At 55.9% G+C, this 16,662-nt stretch overlaps 1 protein-coding gene and 1 long non-coding RNA gene across 4 annotated transcripts; both read left to right on the top strand.

The window, feature by feature from the left end:
* Positions 1-1,056: 1,056 nt before the first annotated feature.
* LOC126085742 (uncharacterized) lies at positions 1,057-4,146 on the top strand. 3 transcript variants are annotated; one of them, XR_007519344.1, is made up of 4 exons: positions 1,057-1,242; positions 1,554-1,716; positions 3,219-3,298; positions 3,887-4,146. It is a non-coding gene; the product is annotated as an uncharacterized LOC126085742 (long non-coding RNA). The 3 variants fall into 3 exon arrangements; XR_007519342.1 differs by lacking the exon at positions 1,057-1,242 and adding an exon at positions 1,284-1,428; XR_007519343.1 differs by lacking the exon at positions 1,057-1,242 and adding an exon at positions 1,284-1,452.
* Positions 4,147-4,197: 51 nt separating this feature from the next.
* Positions 4,198-16,334, top strand: BCAM (basal cell adhesion molecule (Lutheran blood group)). Its single transcript, XM_049901381.1, has 15 exons — positions 4,198-4,341; positions 6,676-6,797; positions 7,486-7,714; positions 7,798-7,868; positions 8,280-8,376; positions 8,456-8,638; positions 9,083-9,219; positions 10,136-10,292; positions 13,356-13,471; positions 13,569-13,710; positions 14,109-14,245; positions 14,423-14,567; positions 14,656-14,800; positions 15,657-15,774; positions 15,871-16,334. Exons 1-15 carry the CDS (start codon positions 4,260-4,262, stop codon positions 15,874-15,876), a joined length of 1,887 nt encoding a protein of 628 aa, XP_049757338.1. The 5' UTR covers positions 4,198-4,259; the 3' UTR covers positions 15,877-16,334.
* Positions 16,335-16,662: the final 328 nt, after the last annotated feature.

The following is a 16,662-nucleotide window of genomic DNA, read 5'->3' as shown; positions in this document are numbered from 1 at the left end:
TGAGAATATTCCAACGAACAAGGCTGGAGCTATATGGTCTTTTCTGGGCTGACTTCAGGAGTCATTCAGCCACTTTCTGTGGTTATATGAGTCACGAGACTGCACAGACTTAAGAGGAGGGGACATAGGGAGCCCTAGTGGTGCAGCAGTTAAGCACTCGGCTGCTAACTGAAAGGTCGGTGGTTCAAACTCACCAGCTGCTCCATGGGGAAAAGATGTGGCAGTCTGCTTCTATAAGGATGCCAACCTTGGAAACCCAATGGGGCAGTTCTACTCTGTCCTATAGGATCACTATGAGTTGGAATGGACTCGACGGCAACGGGTTTGGTTTAGGATTTTATTTTAACTAACAAGCTTTATCTTTTCTCTACTTTCGTTCTATTATTTTACATAGAGCATACCATGTGGTTAACTTTAAAATTAGTTCACAGCTTGTACAAATTGGGGATCATGACACATTTAGAAGGGCTGGTAGGTTGGAACCACCAACCTTTTGGATAGCAGCCAAGCACATAACCACTGTGCCACCAGGGCCCCTTTTAGTTAAAATACATAAGTAAAAATGGTGGTGGAATGTTTTAGAAAAGGATAGTGACAATGGTGGTACAACATGAAAAATGTCATTGAATTATAATGTGGGAGTTACTGTATTGGTAAAAGTTTCAGTGTGTGTATCTTCACCACAATTTTATTTATTTATTTTTTTTATACACATATATATATACTTTATTTATTGTGTGTGACGTGTAAAGAGCCCTGGTAGCTCAACAGTTAAGTGCTCAGCTGCTAACCGAAAGGTTGGCGGTTCAAACCCACCCAGTGGCTCCTCCAGAGAAACCCGGTGATCTGCTCCAGTAAAGATTCCAGCCTAGAAGACTGTGGGGCCCTCTGACACATGGGGTCACTATAAGTCAGAATCGGATAGAGGGCACTCAACAACAACACCACCACCACCAGGGAAAGGATGGAATTGGCAAAATAATTAATTCGTTGCACAAATATTTGTTCGGCTCCTCCCCATACCAAGCAGGGCTCCAGGAGCTGGGGGTACAGGGGTCAACAAAGCAAAGTTCCCATTCTCTTGTTTATCGGGCAAGATGAACAACAACAAAAAAATAACGAAACATAACCTACCTGACCGTGATAAACGCTTTGGAGGAAAAATGAAGTAAGAGAAAGGGAATAAGGAGTGGCCAGGAAAGCTCTCTGGGGAGGTGATGATAGAGGACAGATTCCAAGCAGGTAAGGGAGGGAGCTAAGTGGATTTCCGGGGGAGGAGAGGGTGGTGTCGCAGTAGAGGAAACAGCAGACACAAAGGCCCTGAGGCTGGAATTTACCTAGTGTTTAGAAGGGAAAGCCTGGAACCCCGGGGTACTGTTGTCTCAAGAAGAATTAGCAAGGGGAGGGATTGGCGGATGGGTCAGAGAGGTAACCAGGCCAGATCAAGACCTTGTGAGCCGCAGAGGGAACTTCAGTTTCTACTGGGGTGAGAAGGGAGCCACTTGGGAGGATCTGAGCAGAAGAAAGATGCTATCTGACTCACATTTTAACAGGATCCTTCTGGCTGTTCTTTGGGAATAAATTGTAGGGGAAAGGACAGATGATGTTACAATACTGGTTTCTGCAAGTCTGCAAAGGGGCCGCAGCTGGTATTTATGACTTCCATCCTCCATATGTTATTGCTGTGTGCCCTGTGAAATTGTGCCCTACAGATTGGTAAGTAAATACAATTAAATCCGGCATACCTTGCTTACTGTAAATCAGTGCGTATCTTGCTTACTGGCTAACCTACCCCTGCCCATAGGGTTTTCTAGGCTATAATCACTACGGGAGCAGATTGCCAGGTCTTTTTCTCTCGTGGAGCTGCTAGGTGGGTTCAAACTGCCAACTTTTTGGTTAGCAGCCAGCTGAGCACTTAACTGTGCCACCAGGGCTCCTTCTCCGTGTACACTCAATGTATTCCTTCTCCCTCTCCTAGAATTTCAGCTAGTGGGGTTCCTGAGGAAGGCGGAAGGGGGAGAGCTGATGAGAGGGCACTCACCAGTGTCCATCCAGGCCAGGGCAGCAGGTGCACAAGCCGGGGATGGAAGAGCTGGGAGTGGGTGGCTGGGGTGGCAGCGTGCAAGCTCGTGCCTGAGAGCACTTGGGGCTGTGTGGGAGCGCCACCGCACAGTCTCAGGTTCTGGTGTGAGGTTGTACTGTGTATCCTGTGATGATCTAATATGGGTGGGGTCTGCATGTGAGCCTGTGTGCTCCTGAGTTTTGAGTCTTGCAAACCTTCTCCCAGCACGTGCGCTGTGCCTGGGCTTGTGCTGGAGAGAGAGTGCTGGGGACACAGAGGTGATAGAGGCCTCACAGCTCACAGTCCAGAGCAGGAGACAGACCTGACCCCGGATGGCAACAATCCAGAGTTGGCAGGACTGAGATAGGGGAGCCTAGGGGGCTGGAAGAGCCCAGAGGGGGATGCTGACTCAGCCTGAGGGGTACAGAGGCCTTCCTGGAGGAGGGGATGGTATGACTAATACTAAAAAAGTCACCTTTCCCAGTATAACAAGGAGCCTTGGTGGCACAGACAGTTAAGCACTCAGCTGCTAACAGAAGGGTTGGTGATTCGAACCCACTCAGCAGCTCTGTGGGAGAAAGACCTAGCGATCTGCTTCTGTGGAATACAGCCTAGAAAAGCCTATGGGGCAGTTCTACTCTGTCACATGGAGTCACTATGTGTCAGAACCGCTCCACGGCAGGCACCTAACAACAATAACCCAGTATAACAGTTGATTTCCTGTATGAACAATGCAGAGCCCTGGTGGCACAGTTGTTAAGACCTTGGCTGCTACCCAAAAGGTCAGCAGTTCAAATCTACTAGCTGGTCCTTGGAAACCCTATGGGGCAGCTCTACGCTGTCCTGTAGGGTCACTATGAGTCAGAATCGACTCGATAGCAACAAGTTTGGTTTTGTTTTTTTAATGAGCAATGAATAAGTAGCCTTGACCAATCTGACAATGACTTCTAGGCTGACCTATGATCTAAGAGACCCCTCTGTGTCTCATGTGACACCCCACACACACACTCTGTCAGAGGCCTCGGGAACCTCTCCCACCTTGACCAGCGACTCCGCATTCTGACCAGTGGCTCCTGGGCTAGCTTCTCCCAGGTAACCTGTCCCACCACCCCCACTTCCCTTCCCAACCAGCAGTCTGGGGGATTTTGTCCCGCAGTGACCTGGGTTGTGAGGAGCCTCTGGGGCAGTCTGACCTGTGACTTCCAGTGTGACCTGTAACCCCCACCTTCTCACCAGGTAGGCTCCTTACCCCAGACCCAGGTGCACTGATTCTTTCCCCTCCCCCACTCACCTGCACTGCCTGCCTGCTTCCCTCCCTTTCCCTCAAGGCTGGGAGGGAGCTTGCACAGAGGAGAGAGGAGGAAGGGGGGTGGCATTCCTGGGATTCCCTGGAGATGGGAGCGGAAAGGGAGGGCCCTACAGGGGAGAACACCGGCAGCCCCGTCCCCCCCAGTCACAGAGGACCACGCAGAGCTGGGATCAGAAGACTATTATACATGAGATTGAACTGGCTGGTTCCAGACCACTGACCAGAGAACAGCTCAGAGCACTGGCCACAGGGGAGGGCATACCTGGAGCAGCTGTTCTAGGCCATTGGTCAGGCTGGGAGCCACTGGGCAGACTAGTTAGTCCAACCCAGGCCACTGGTTAGGACTGGGGTTCACTGGCTGTTCTGGGGGAGGCTAACTCAGGTCACTGGTCAGACTACTTGTACTGGGAGAGGCCAGTGTGGGTCCCTGGTAATACTGGGAGCCACTAGTGACACTGGGAGAGGACAATGTAGGCCACTGGTTGTACTGGGGTCTGCTGGTTTGCATTGACCAGGTCACTGAGCATATTGGGAAGGATCCCAAAGTCCCTGGAGAGACTGAGGAACGAGACGTCCGCGACGGGGCCGGTGAGGTCAGAGCCCAGGCCACAGGCTAGGCTGGTCGGTCAGGCCACTGCCACCGGTGCTGGTCGGCCTAGCCCGGACGCCGGGGCTTAAGGGCGTAGGGAACCCCGCACCCGCCAGTTCGCGGTGAGCTGGGAGGTCCGCTGTGGGGCAGTGGGAAGTGCTGGCCTCGCGCCCGGACTCGGGGGGTGGGGGGCCGGAGGGCGGGGCGGGGCGGGGCGGGGCGGGGCCTCCTGCTCCACCGCCCGCTGCGGCCGAGCCGCAGGCAGCCAGGGCTCAGTCGCTGCCGCCACCTCCGCGAACATGGAGCCCCCCGACGCTTTGGCTGGGGCGCGCAGGGCCTCCCGGCTGCTGCTGCTCACGCTCCTACTCTGGGCGCGTCCAGGTATGGCTCGGGCCGAGAACAGGGCGGCACTGGGGGGTGGCTCTGCGAGACTCCGGGCGGAGGAGCAAAACCTGGGAACCCCAGGGAGAAGGGATATGGGAGTATGGGGGGATACCCGTCCCAATGAAAGACCTGGGGACAGCCAGGCAGGGGAGCTGGGGACAGCCTGGCAGTGGATCAGAAAGCACCCGAGAAGTCAGCTCCCTCCCCACTCAGGACCCAGGAGTCCTCGCCCCGAGTCCCCCTCCCTCAGACCCTGGAATCTGGGTCCCCAGCCCCCTCCTCCCTCAGACCAGGAGTTCGAGCCTCCAGCAGCCTCTTCCCTCAGGACACAAAAGACCAAAACCTCAGGGATCTGGCTCAAAGGTTCTCAAGTTTGGAGGGGGTCAGGGACCCTTCAAAGAAGCTAGAGACCCTGTGGCTAGAAACCACCGAGTGGCACTCATTAGGAGTTTTCCCAACATAGTCTCGGAGATCAGACCCCAAAGGGCTCACTTCCCTTCTACAAAGGGCTAGAGCACTGGCCTGGGCAGTGACCCTGGAACAGTGTTTCCGAATGACAGTGCCCCCTTCCTGGGGCCCCAGATAAATCCACACGCCTGCATGGTGGTGGGAGGGGAGGAGGCCCTGAGGGGCTGGGAACTGAGGAACAGAGCAGTGAGAGAGATTGGGGAAGACAGAGTAAACCTCTCTGCCTTCCTTTTCTGTCTGTAGCTCAGACCCTGCCCCAGACTCCAGCCTGGCCTCACTCCCACTCCCCTGGGACCGGCGGGGGCCAGAAGTGGGTGCCTGGGAATCCAGGCCCCTGGCACAAGTATGGCAAATAGTGGGTCCCCAGGGACTGGGCTGGGCCAGGCTGGGCAGGGCAGGGAAGGGAGGTTCTAAGAATTGAGAGCTGTGGTACCAGTATGCCAGCCCAGAGGGTGAAAGAGCAGCGTGGTTTCCTAACAAGCACGGCTCATTCTGCCTGGACCTGGGACCCAGGAGTCCAGCCCCCTAGCCCCTGACTTTCCCAAGATTCAGGAGTCAGGCCCCAGCCCCCTCCTCCCTCAGATCCAGGAGCCTGGGTCCCCAGGCCCCAACTCCTCAGACCCAGGAGTCCAGGCCTCCAGCCCCTTCCTGTCTCAGAGCCACAAGTCCAGCCCCCTAGCCCCTGACTTTCCCAAGATTCAGGAGTCAGGCCCCAGCCCCCTCCTCCCTCACACCCAGGAGCCAGGGCCCCCAGCCCCCTCCTCCTTCAGTCCCAGGAGGCCAGGACCCCAGACCCCTTTCCTTCAGGACCCAGGATTCTGGGCCTCAACACTACCCTCTTCTGGGGTGACTCACCTTACCCCCTATCAAAGAGACAGGGGGAGCAGGGGGCTCTGGCGCCAAGCCGGGCAGGTCTGATCCAGCCTGTCCCTCCCACATTCCTGAAACCTGCCCAGCCCTGTCCCCCCTCACCACCCCCACGCACCCAGCCCGCCTCAGCTCCAGGCCCAGCCGCAACCTACACCCCAGACCCCACTTCTGAGGGAGGATGAGAGACCCAGGGACTGAAAGAGACAAGCTGAGAGATAGAGACCCAGAGAGACAGAGAAACTGAGAGATTAATGCACCAAAACCAAGAAATAGACTGAGACCTAGGTTGAGCATCACCTGTGCAGAGATGGAGACCAGAATGGAGAGAGACAGGTGCCCACGTCACTGGGCAGGCCCAGCCCGGGTGCTACTCTGAGGGCATTTGGTCTAGTGGGAGAAGCAGGGCGGACACAGTTTTCAGCCAGGCTGATTGAATGGAGGTCCCCAGGGCACTGTGCCACCCAGGGATGAACCCTCAGCTCGGCAAGTGAAGGGAGAGATGGAGAGAAACTGTCAGAGACAGAGATAAGAGATGGGGGGTGGGGGCCCCTGATTCCTGGGTCTGAGGGAGGAGGGGGCTGGGGCCTGGACTCCTGGATCTGAGGGAGGAAGAAGCTGGGGGCCTGGACTCCTGGGTCTGAGGGAGGAGGGTCCTGGGGCCTGGACTCCTGGGTCTGAGGGAGGAGGGGGCTGGGGCCTGGACTCCTGCGTCTGAGAGAGGGGGGACTGGGGGCTGGGACTCCTGGGTCTGAGGGAGGAGGGGTCTGAGGACTTGGACTCCTGGGTCTGAGGGAGGAGGAGACTGGGGCCTGGACTCCTGGGTCTAAGGGAGGAGGGGGCCGGGGACCTGGACTCCTGGGTCTGAGGGAGGAGGGGCTGGGGACCTGGACTCCTGGGGCTGGGGCCTGGACTCCCGGGTCTGAGGGAGGAGGGACTCTGTCTTGCCGACTGTCCCTGGTGGCAGTGGGCGAGCGCTCTCTTGTTCTCCTGCAGGTGCTGAGGCTGAAGTGCAGGTATCCGTGCCCCCATTGGTGGAGGTGATGCGAGGAGAGCCTGTCACTCTGAACTGTACCCCCTCGGGGGCCCAAGACCACTATGTGATGAAATGGTTCCTGGTGAGCGCTGCAGGCCGGGAGTCAGGGCACTCAGGTCTGCAAAGGCTACCTTGACAGAGCCCAAAGGACCCTTAGCAATCCACCAAACTGTGTTTCCATTTTACAGATGGGGAAATTAAGGCCCAGCAAGGACTCACAAGGTTCCCTGGTGGCTGGGTACAGCTGAGACTAGAATGATTTTGTCCTTTGGAGTGCTGGCTCTTGAGAGAGAGAACTTTCAGAGACAGAGACACCAAGAAAGCAAGAGACCCCAGGGCAGGAATCGAGAGAGAGAGAGAGAGAAACCCATTGCCATCAAGTTGATTCCGATTCATGGCGGCTCCATGTGTGACAGAGTAGAATTGCGCTCCATAGTGTTTTCTTGGCTGTAATCTTTATGGAAGCAGATCACCAGGCCTTTGTTCCAAGAGAGAAAGAAAACGAGAAGACAAGGGAGGAGACAGAGTGAAAGAAAGACGGGAACAGAATGAGATGGAGGCAGAGGGAGAGAGAAAGCAAAGGAAGTCAAAAGATAGGGAAGCAAGGGTGGAAGGAGGCGGAGAAAGGGGCAGAGGGACCTGAGAGAGAAAGCAAGATGAAAAAGGACAGGCCCTTAGAGGAGCAGAATGAAAGCGATGTGGAAAGAGAAGGGGAGGGGTGGAGGAGGGTCGAACTGGGCAGCCTGAGCTAAGGCCCTGCCTGCTCGCAGGTGGATCGGTCTGGGGCCCGCCACATCCTGACCTCGGTGGAGCTGCAGGGTTCGAAGCTGCAGGGCACAGTGTCTGACTCCTGGAGCCGCAGCCCCCCATACCAGCTGGACTCCCAGGGGCGCCTGGTGATGACTGAGGCCCAGGTGAGCGACGAGCAGGACTACGTGTGTGTGGTGAAGGCTGGGGCGGCGGGCACTGCCGAGGCCACCGCACGGCTCCGTGTCTTTGGTGAGTGTCCTGGGTCTCCCCGGGGGCAGGGAGGCAGGTGAGAGCTGAGGGAGAGGCTCCTGGCTTTAACGTCTTCTCCATAGCAAAACCAGAGGCCACCGAGGTTGAGCCCAACAAAGGGACACTGTCTGTGATGGAAAACTTGGCACATAAGGTACCTTGGGAATAGACCTTGAGTCCAGGGTCCTGGGGGAGGAAGAGGCTGGGGCCTGGACAGAGGAGGGGTCTGAATCCCTGGGTTGTTGCAAGGAGGTGACTGGCTGGAGTCCAGATGCCTGGATCTGAGGGAGGTGAGGGCTGGGGGCTGGACTCCTGTGTCTGAGGGAGGAGGGGGCTGAGGAGCCAGACTCCTGGATCTGAGGGAGGAGGGAGTTGGGGGCCTGGACTCCTGGATCTGAGGGAGGAGGGGAACGGAGACCTGGTCTCCTGAAACTTGGGAGAGGAGGGGATTGGGAACCCAGATTCTTGGGTGTGAATAATGAGGGGTCCTGCGGGAGGAGAGCCTGGGGACCTAGACTTGAGAGCCCTGGCTCTAAGCCCAGGGCCACACCTGCATCTGCCTCAGATTGCCACCTGCTACAGCCGGAATGGGAACCCAGCCCCCCAGATCACGTGGTATCGAAACGGGCAGCGCCTGGAGGTGCCCACGAAGGTGAACCCGGGTGAGCGGCACTGCAGCCATGGGGGTGGGGGTGGGGGGCTGGCTGGGGGTTACTGACCATCTCTCCCTGTCTCTCCCAGAGGGCTACACGGCCAGCCGCACCATCCGGGAGGCCTCAGGCCTGCAGTCTCTCTCCAGTGTCCTCTACCTTCGGCTCCACAAAGCCGACCGGGATGCCAGCTTCCACTGTGCCGCTCATTATAGCCAGCCCAGGGGCCGCCACGGCCGCCTGGACAGCCCTCCCTTCCACCTCACCCTGCACTGTGAGTCTATGCTGGCCCTGACCTCTGACCCCTCCTCACCATGGCCTGACCTACCTCACAGTGCCTCACACACAAATGCGTGCCGGTGCTGGCCTCTGACCTCTAACCTCTGACCATCCATATTACTCCGAGCCCCATCAAGTTTTTTGACTAAACATTGAGCTCTCCCCTCTCCGCACTCACCTCACACTAAATTGAGTCCCAGGATGACATCAGGCCCCTAATCTCACACTGACCTGACACACACACTGACCTCTGACCCTTGACCTGTAACTTCAGCTTCTCTCAACCTCTTACCTCTGGTTCCTGATCTCAGATGATGTGTGAACCTAAGCCCTCAAACATACGACCTCTAACCTTTCACCAACCTTAGTGCTGATCTTTCTCCCTTAATCCAGTCCTGCCTCTCACCCCTGACCCCTAATCTCTGTGCCCTTTCCTTAGATCCCACGGAGAATGTACACTTCTGGCGGGCCAGCCCATCAACCACAGAGGGCTGGGTACGAGAGGGCGACACAGTCCAACTACTCTGCCGGGGGGATGGTAGTCCCAACCCAGAGTACACCTTTTTCCGTTTTCAGGTGATCACTCCATTGTCCCTTATAAACCCTCAGCCCCTGACCTCTGGGACAAGCTCACCAGCACTAGCTTCTAACATTAGACCTGGGTGGCTGCTGACCACCTTGACCCCTAATTTGAGAGGATTCTGACTTAGCATAGGAGATTGGGTGGTGCAGTGGTTAAGCACTTGGCTACCAACCAAAAGGTCAGCAGCTTGGATCCACCAGCTGTTCTGTGGGTGAAAGAAGTGGCAGTCTGCCTCCATAAAGATTACAGCCTTGGAAACCCTATGGGGCAGTTCTACTCTGTCCTATAGGGTTACTATGAGTCAGGATTGACTCCACAGGAACGGGTTTGGTTTGGTTTGGGTTTGACCTAGCATGATACCTGTCTTAGGTGATCTCTGACCTAACAGGACCCCAACCCTGATTTGAGAGAGTCCAGACTTAGTATAAAGTTTGCGCAGGACTGTAAATCTAAAGGCTGGCAGTTCTCACTTACCCAACAGCACCAGGAAGAAAGGCCTGGCAGTCTGCTTCCATAAAGATTACAGCCAAGAAAACCCTATGCAGCAGTTCTACTCTGTAACACATGGGGTCTCCATGAGTCAGATTCGACTCCACGGCAACAGGTTTGGTTTGGGTTTGTTTTTTTTTTTAACTTAGCATGATACCTATCTTGGGTGACTCCTGACCTAACAGGACCTTGACCCCTGATTTGAGAGTCCTCACTTAGCATGATACCTGCCTTGGGGGACCCTTGACCTCACAGGACCTCTGACCTCTTACTTGAGTGGGATCAGACCTAATATGATACTAACCTGGTGACCCCTGACCCACCAAGACCCCTGACTCTGACCTCGGTGGCCCCGGGCTTAGCATGACCCCGCCTGCCTGGGGTAGCTCCTAAACCTGATTCCTCATCCATGGCCCCCAGGACCAGCAGGAGACAGTGCTGAACACAAACCTGGACGGAAACCTGACTCTGGAAGGCGTGCGTCGGGGCCAGAGTGGTACCTACGGCTGTAAGGTGGAGGACTACGATGCCCCAGAGGACGCCCAGCTCTCCCAGACCCTGGAGCTGCATGTGGCCTGTGAGAAACCTAGGAGAGGGTGGAGGAAAAGGACGGGGCCCCTGACATCCACTGCCTCCTCACTTTCATCCCCTTTCTGGAACATTCTCCCTCGAGCCCTTTCTCTCTCTCCCTGGTCCAGCTGCCTTCTCTCCCCCTGGGTCCCTGCCCTACCTTCCTCCTTGGTCTCCTGCCTCAGTCTCCTCTCCTCCAACCCACTCAACACAAGGCAACCAGAGGACTCCTTTTTTTTTTTTTTTAATTTTTACTGTGCTTTAAGTGAAAGTTTACCAATCAAGTCAGTCTCTAATACAAAAATTCATATACACCTTGCTATATACTCCTAGTTGCTCTCCCCCAATGAGACAGCACACTCCTCCTCTCCACCCTCTATTTTCGTGTCCATTCACCCGGCTTCTGACCCCCTCTGCCTTCTCATTAGAGGACTCCTTTTTTTTTTAGTAATTTATTTTTGTTGTCGTTGTAGAAAATATACACAGCAAAACGTACACCGATTCAACAGTTTCTTCACCTACAATAATGCAGTGACATTGAGTGCATCCTTCAAGTTGTGCCATCATTCTCATCCTCCTTTTCTGTATGATTCCTCCCCCGTTAACATAAACTCTGAGCCCCCCCTACACTTCCTATCTGACCTTTCGAGTTGCTGTTGTCAGTCTGATCAGAGGGCTCTTTCGAAACACAAACCTGACCTTTCTCTGCTCAGAACCTACCATGGCTCACCAGGGCTCCTAGGAGAAAGTCCAGCTCCTCACCACAGCCTTCAAAGCCCTTCAAGGTCTGGCTTTGCCCACTTGGGCAGCTTGACCTTCAGCTGTTGCTTCTCCCCCGTCAAGGTTATCTCTTCATCACAGCCCAGGCTTTTCTCCTCACTTTTTCGTTAAATTCCCACCCTCTCTACCATCTATTTCCTACCCAGTCTTCTAAGAAATCTTAGTCCGCTGGTACCCGAGCCCTGCGGAAGGGCTGTTCCTTCTCAGAACTCCTTATTGATGGACCTAAGAACCTAAGGAATCCTTGAGTGGCACAAAGGGTTAAGCACTTGATGACTAGCTGGAAGATTGGTGATTCGAATCCACCCAGAGTCACCTTCAGCCTTACCTGGGCTGAGGTGAGGGGCTGGGCTTTCTTTTGAGGGCACTGGGGAGCCATGGTAGGTTCTGAGCAGAGGAGGATCAGGTTTGCACTTTAGAGAGAGCCCTCTGATCGATTGTCCTCTGACTCCTAAAGATCACAGCCTTGAAAACCCTGTGGAACGCAGTTCTACTCTGCAAACACATGGGGTCTCCATGAGTCAGAATTGACTTGATGGCAACGAATAACAACAACAAGGACCTATGTACTCTTACCTGGGACAAGACCCTGTGCCAGATGTTGGGGACACACTTGTGAACAAGGCAGCCCAGCCCCCTCCTTCCCAGAGCTCATAAATGCTAAAGAAGACACTGGGTAGCAATACGTGCATGACAGGGAATAACACAGGGTGGGTGAGATAGAGGATTGGCAGGGGAGCAGGGGGTGTTTAAATGGGGGGAGTTGTTTTCCTGAAAGCAGATTCTGATTCAGAGATCTGCAAGCAGGAAGTTTATTGGAGAATACTTGGAAACGTATCTGAAAAAATGGACTCAGACATACCAGCAATCATAAGATGGCACAGCACCAGGCAGCGTTTCATTCTGTTACATGTAAGATTGCTGTGATTTGGAGCAGATTCGATGGCAACTGACAACAGCCACCGCCACCTTGGCGTCAATATCTGTTGAGAGAGGGGTGGGGCAGAGGGAGAAATGGGGCTGTGATGTCCTTGCAGCAAGCCCTCCATTCTCCCCTAGGGCGCTTGGAAGCTGAGTTGGCCCTTCAGAGTTGGGGCTGGAGAGCTGGGCCTTCGTACCCCCATGTAGTCACTGGGTGTGGGCTGCACCCGGAAAGGGGCATGACCTTGGGCGAGGGGGCTCCCTGCAGCTGTGGCAGTTCCCAGAGAGGGTTGACAGCTGACAGCCTTCTCAGCAGCAGCTGGAGGAGTAAATCCTAGAGGAGGCATCTGCGTTTCCACAACAGGTGGTCAGGGAGGCCTTTCTGAGAAGGGGACGTTTGAGCAAGGACACAAAGAACAAGAAGGAATCAGAGACTGGAAGAGCTAGAAGAAGAGCATTCTGGGCAGCGGGAACAGCAAGTGCAAAGGCCCTGAGGCAGGGCCCATTTTGGCATACAACAAGAGAACGTGGTGGTTGGAGCTTACTGGGCAAGGGGGAGGGTGGGAGATGAAGCCAAAGAGGTGGACAGGGGCCAGACCAGGTAGGATATTACAGGCTGTGTTAAGGAATTTGGCCTTGATGCTGAGGGTACTGGGGAGCCACTGCAGGATTTTTAAGCAAAGGAGAGGGCTGACCAATGTGTGTTTTGAAAGGACCCCTCTGGCTGCTAAGTGGAGGATGGACTGGAAAGAACAAGAGTAGCAGCAGGGAGACCTGTGAAGAAGTGACTGCAGCGTCTGAGCACATCGGAGTAGGAGGTGGAGAGCAGTGGGAGGGTCCACTTTGACAGCGGAGTGGATAAGGACACGATGGATGGGGGAAGCAAGGGCTTGTTTGGTTTGAGTAACAGGATGGGTGGCAAGGCTGTGAGGAATACTTCACACCTCCGGGTTATCTATTAACCTCCGGCTCAGGTGTCCGCTCCGGAAGAAAGGGGTCAAGTTGGCCTGTATTTTAGAGTCAGATTTGTAGAGTTTAGCTTGAGGACTTGGATGGAAGGATGGAGATTTCATGAGGACAAGATGGGGAACACTTGGCATTCTGTGCCTAAACCAAAAAACCCAAACCTGATTCCGACTCATAGTGACCCTGTAGGACGGAGAAGTGCCCCATAGGGTTTCCTAGGAGCGACTGGTGAATTCAAACTGCCAACCTCTTGGCTAGCAGCCATAGCACTTAACCACTGTGCCACTAGGGCTCCATTCCATGCTTAGGAGTATCCGTTAATGTCTGTACCCCGACAGCCCCGGAGAATCCCTGTGTGGGTGAGAGGTTGGGAAAGTGACAGTGTGTGTGTCCCCCACCACAGACCTGGACCCCCTGGAGCTCAGCGTGGGAGAGGAGCTTTTCTTACTGCTGGGCGGCAGCGCAGATGTGAACTGCTCTGTTCAAGGCCTGCCCACCCCTGCCCTGCGCTGGACCAAGGTGAAGGATTGGGGCCCCAGCCACGCACCCTCCACCTGCACCCCTCTCCCTTCGTCAAGCCCTCGCCTCCTCACTGCCTTGCCTCTCCCCTCCCCAGGACTCGACACCCATGGGGGACAGCCCCACACTCTCGCTCAGCTCCGTCACCTTTGACTCTGCTGGCACTTACATCTGTGAGGCCTCCATGTCCACGGTGCCCCTCCTGAGCCGCACACAAAGCTTCAAGCTGCTGGTCCAAGGTTTGGGGTGGGGGGCAGGCCTGGATGGTGTACAGTGGGGTGGGGGGCCGGGACAAACAGGACATGCCCGTGGCTGGACCCTCCGTCTTCCCATCTGTGGTTGCTGTTAGTGGCCGTCGAGTCATTTCTGACTGATGGCGACCCCACATGTGCAGAGTAGAACGGCCCCATAGAGTTTTCAAGACTGTGACCATTTGGAAGCAGATCGACAGGCCTGTCTTCTGAGGTGCCTCTGGGTGTGTTCGAACCGCCAGCCTTTCGGCTAGTGTTGAGCACTTAACCATTTGCACCACCCAGGGACTCCTGTCTTTCCCTCTAGTCCTTTCCTTTTTCTCTTTCTGGCTCCCTCCCATTCTGTGCCTCTCTCTCACTTTGATCCCCACCGCTGCCCCCCACAGGGTTACCTGAGCTGAGGGCAGATGAGACCCAGCCCAAGGCTGAGGGCAGCTGGCAGGAAGGAGATGAAGTCAAGCTGGTCTGCTTTGCTCGCGGCTACCCAGTGCCCAAACTCAGCTGGAGCCGGCTGGGTGGTAGTGTAAGGGACCTTCCTCTTCACCCCGAATCCTCTTCTGGGACCCAGGCATCCTTCCTCAGCCCCCTCACTGAGCCAGGCATTGCGTCCCTCACTCCCTGGGGACCTGGTCATCCTCCACCGCTGCCCTCACCCCAGCCCTTGGCGCCATGCATGAGGGCCTGACCCGAGCCTCCTCAGCCAGCAGAGTTGGCCCCCGGAGGGCAGGGCTGGGTGAGCAGCTCCCTGATCCTGAAGGTGACCAGTGCCCTGAGCCGTGACGGCGTCTCCTGTGAGGCCTCCAACCCCCACGGGAACGTCCGGCATGTCTTCCACTTTGGTGCCGGTGAGTACCCATGGTGGGGGCAGGGGAGCCAGGCACGGGGCAGACAGAACCCTGCTGACTAACCCCTTTCTCTGCCCTGTTGCTGCAGTGGCCCCCCAGACTGCCCAGGCAGGAGTGGCTGTCATGGCCGTGGCTGTCAGTGTGAGTCTCCTGCTCCTGGTCGTTGCTGCATTCTATTGCATGAGACGTAAGGGACGTCCTGGCTGCTGCCGGCGGGGAGAGAAGGGAGCACCGTGAGTGACCTGCAGCCTCTAAATGAACCTCTGTGATCCTTCCCATCCCTAGCTCCAACCCTGACCTCATCCCCAACTCCATTCTCAGCTGAACCCCAAACCCAAACCCAACCCATAGCCATCCCCAACCCCATACACATCCCTTAACCCAACTCCTAGCCATTCCCAAACCCACACCCATTTCTAAACCCAGTTGAACACCAACCCAAACCGAATCCCATCCCCAGGGGCAACCTGTAACCATTCCCAAACTCATCCCCATTCTCAAACCCAGTTTAACCCCATTCTCATCCCCAAACCCAACTTCATCACCAATCCCAACCCCGCCCCCATCCTTTATCCCAAACCCAACCTATGACCATCTCAGAACTAATGTCATCTTCAACCCACCCGACTACATCCTCATTCTCAGTCCCAACCATCCACAAACTCATCCCTGTTGCCAACCCCAGCTCCAGCCACCCTCAGCCTTTAGCTCCAACTTTTCCTCCAGCCCCAACTGATCATCTGCCCCCAATCTCTTCCGCAGCCACATCCTTAATCCCAAACCCAACCTGTAACCATCACCAAACCCAACTTCCACCCCATTCCCAAGCCCCTCTCTAACTCTAGTCTCATCGCCATTTCCAGCTGCAAACACAACCCATAACCATCCCCAACCACACTGCCATCTCCAACCCGACAGTGTCTTTAACCCTGTACCCACCCTCATTTCCAATTCCTACCCCTATCCCTAACCCTAAGCCATTCCCACCCTCCACTCCATCCCCACCCACCTTAACTCCATCTCTGCCCTTCTATCCCCAATTCCTATCCCAACCCTGACCACCTCTGACATGCCGTCTCCTCCCTGCAGGCCACCTGGGGAGCCAGACCTGAGCCACTCAGGGTCAGAGAGGCCAGAGCAGAGAGGCCTTCTCATGGGAGGTGCCTCTGGAGGAGCCAGGGGTGGCAGCGGGGGCTTCGGAGATGAGGTGAGTAAGGGCCTGGGCACCTTGATAAGAGGGGGCCCGCTGGGCAGTGGCAGGGCCTCTGTGAGCACAGCCTAACCCTCTCTACCTTCTTCCCAGTGCTGAGCCCATGGACCTCCCTGAGGCGGTCACTGGACCCAGATCTGCAGTGGGCATCAGAGGACCAGACAACCGGCCTTGCTCACACCTCTGCCCGCCCCTGCCTTCCCTCTCCACTCGCTCTCCGGCCCTCCCTCCCTTCCTTCCTCTGCCTGGGCAGGACCCAGAGCAGCCACTGGCTGGGAGGGAAAGGAGATGGGAGGGGGCCTCCCTCCAGGGAGTGTGACTCTCCCAGGCCCCAGAATAGCTCCTGGACCCAAGCCCAGGCCCTGGCCTGGGATGAGGCTCTGAGGGTCGGGCGGCTGGGGCTATTTTTACCTCCTGCCTCCCTTGCTGGTCCCCCAACCTGCCGTCCTGCTGCATAGTCTGACACTGGATCCCCACCCCGGCCCCGCCCCTCATCTGTGGACACTGGAGTCTGGAATAAATGCTGTCACGCCGACACCATCCACAGCCAGAGCCTCTTCTGGAGGGTGGGAAGGGGCAGGGCGTCGTGACACAGGTGACGCCGCCCTTCCAACGGTCCGCTTGCAAGCCCTGGGAGAAGCTTGATGTCATGGAGAAAGGCATGACGGGGAGAAAGCAGAGGGTGACTCAGCTGGCTGTGGGTGGAGGAGAGGGGTGCAGAAGCTCTAGAGGTTTCTGGGCCAGCCCCCAAGGACCAGTGACTGCTTGGGGGTGGGGTGCGGTCCCCTAAAGAGAGAGTTCCTACTTCTTCTTTCCAGAGACCCAGAGGGAGGTGAAACAGGGAGAGGAAAAGCCCCTCTTAACTGTAGAGTACCTGGAGCCCTG

The sequence above is a fragment of the Elephas maximus genome, chromosome 11 (assembly GCF_024166365.1).
Source record: "Elephas maximus indicus isolate mEleMax1 chromosome 11, mEleMax1 primary haplotype, whole genome shotgun sequence".
Lineage (NCBI taxonomy): Eukaryota > Metazoa > Chordata > Mammalia > Proboscidea > Elephantidae > Elephas > Elephas maximus.
Note: the sequence above shows the minus strand (reverse complement) of the source record. Positions and strands in the feature narration are given on the sequence as shown.

What these genes read in the sequence shown, in the direction of transcription:
- BCAM (XM_049901381.1), top strand. Translation starts at nt 4,260, where the DNA reads ATGGAGCCCCCCGACGCTTTGGCTGGGGCGCGCAGGGCCTCCCGGCTG. An exon ending in CTTCCACCTCACCCTGCACT is followed by an intron (nt 8,639 to 9,082) that starts GTGAGTCTATGC and finishes CCCTTTCCTTAG; the next exon opens with ATCCCACGGAGAATGTACAC. An exon ending in CTGCCCTGCGCTGGACCAAG is followed by an intron (nt 13,472 to 13,568) that starts GTGAAGGATTGG and finishes TCCCCTCCCCAG; the next exon opens with GACTCGACACCCATGGGGGA.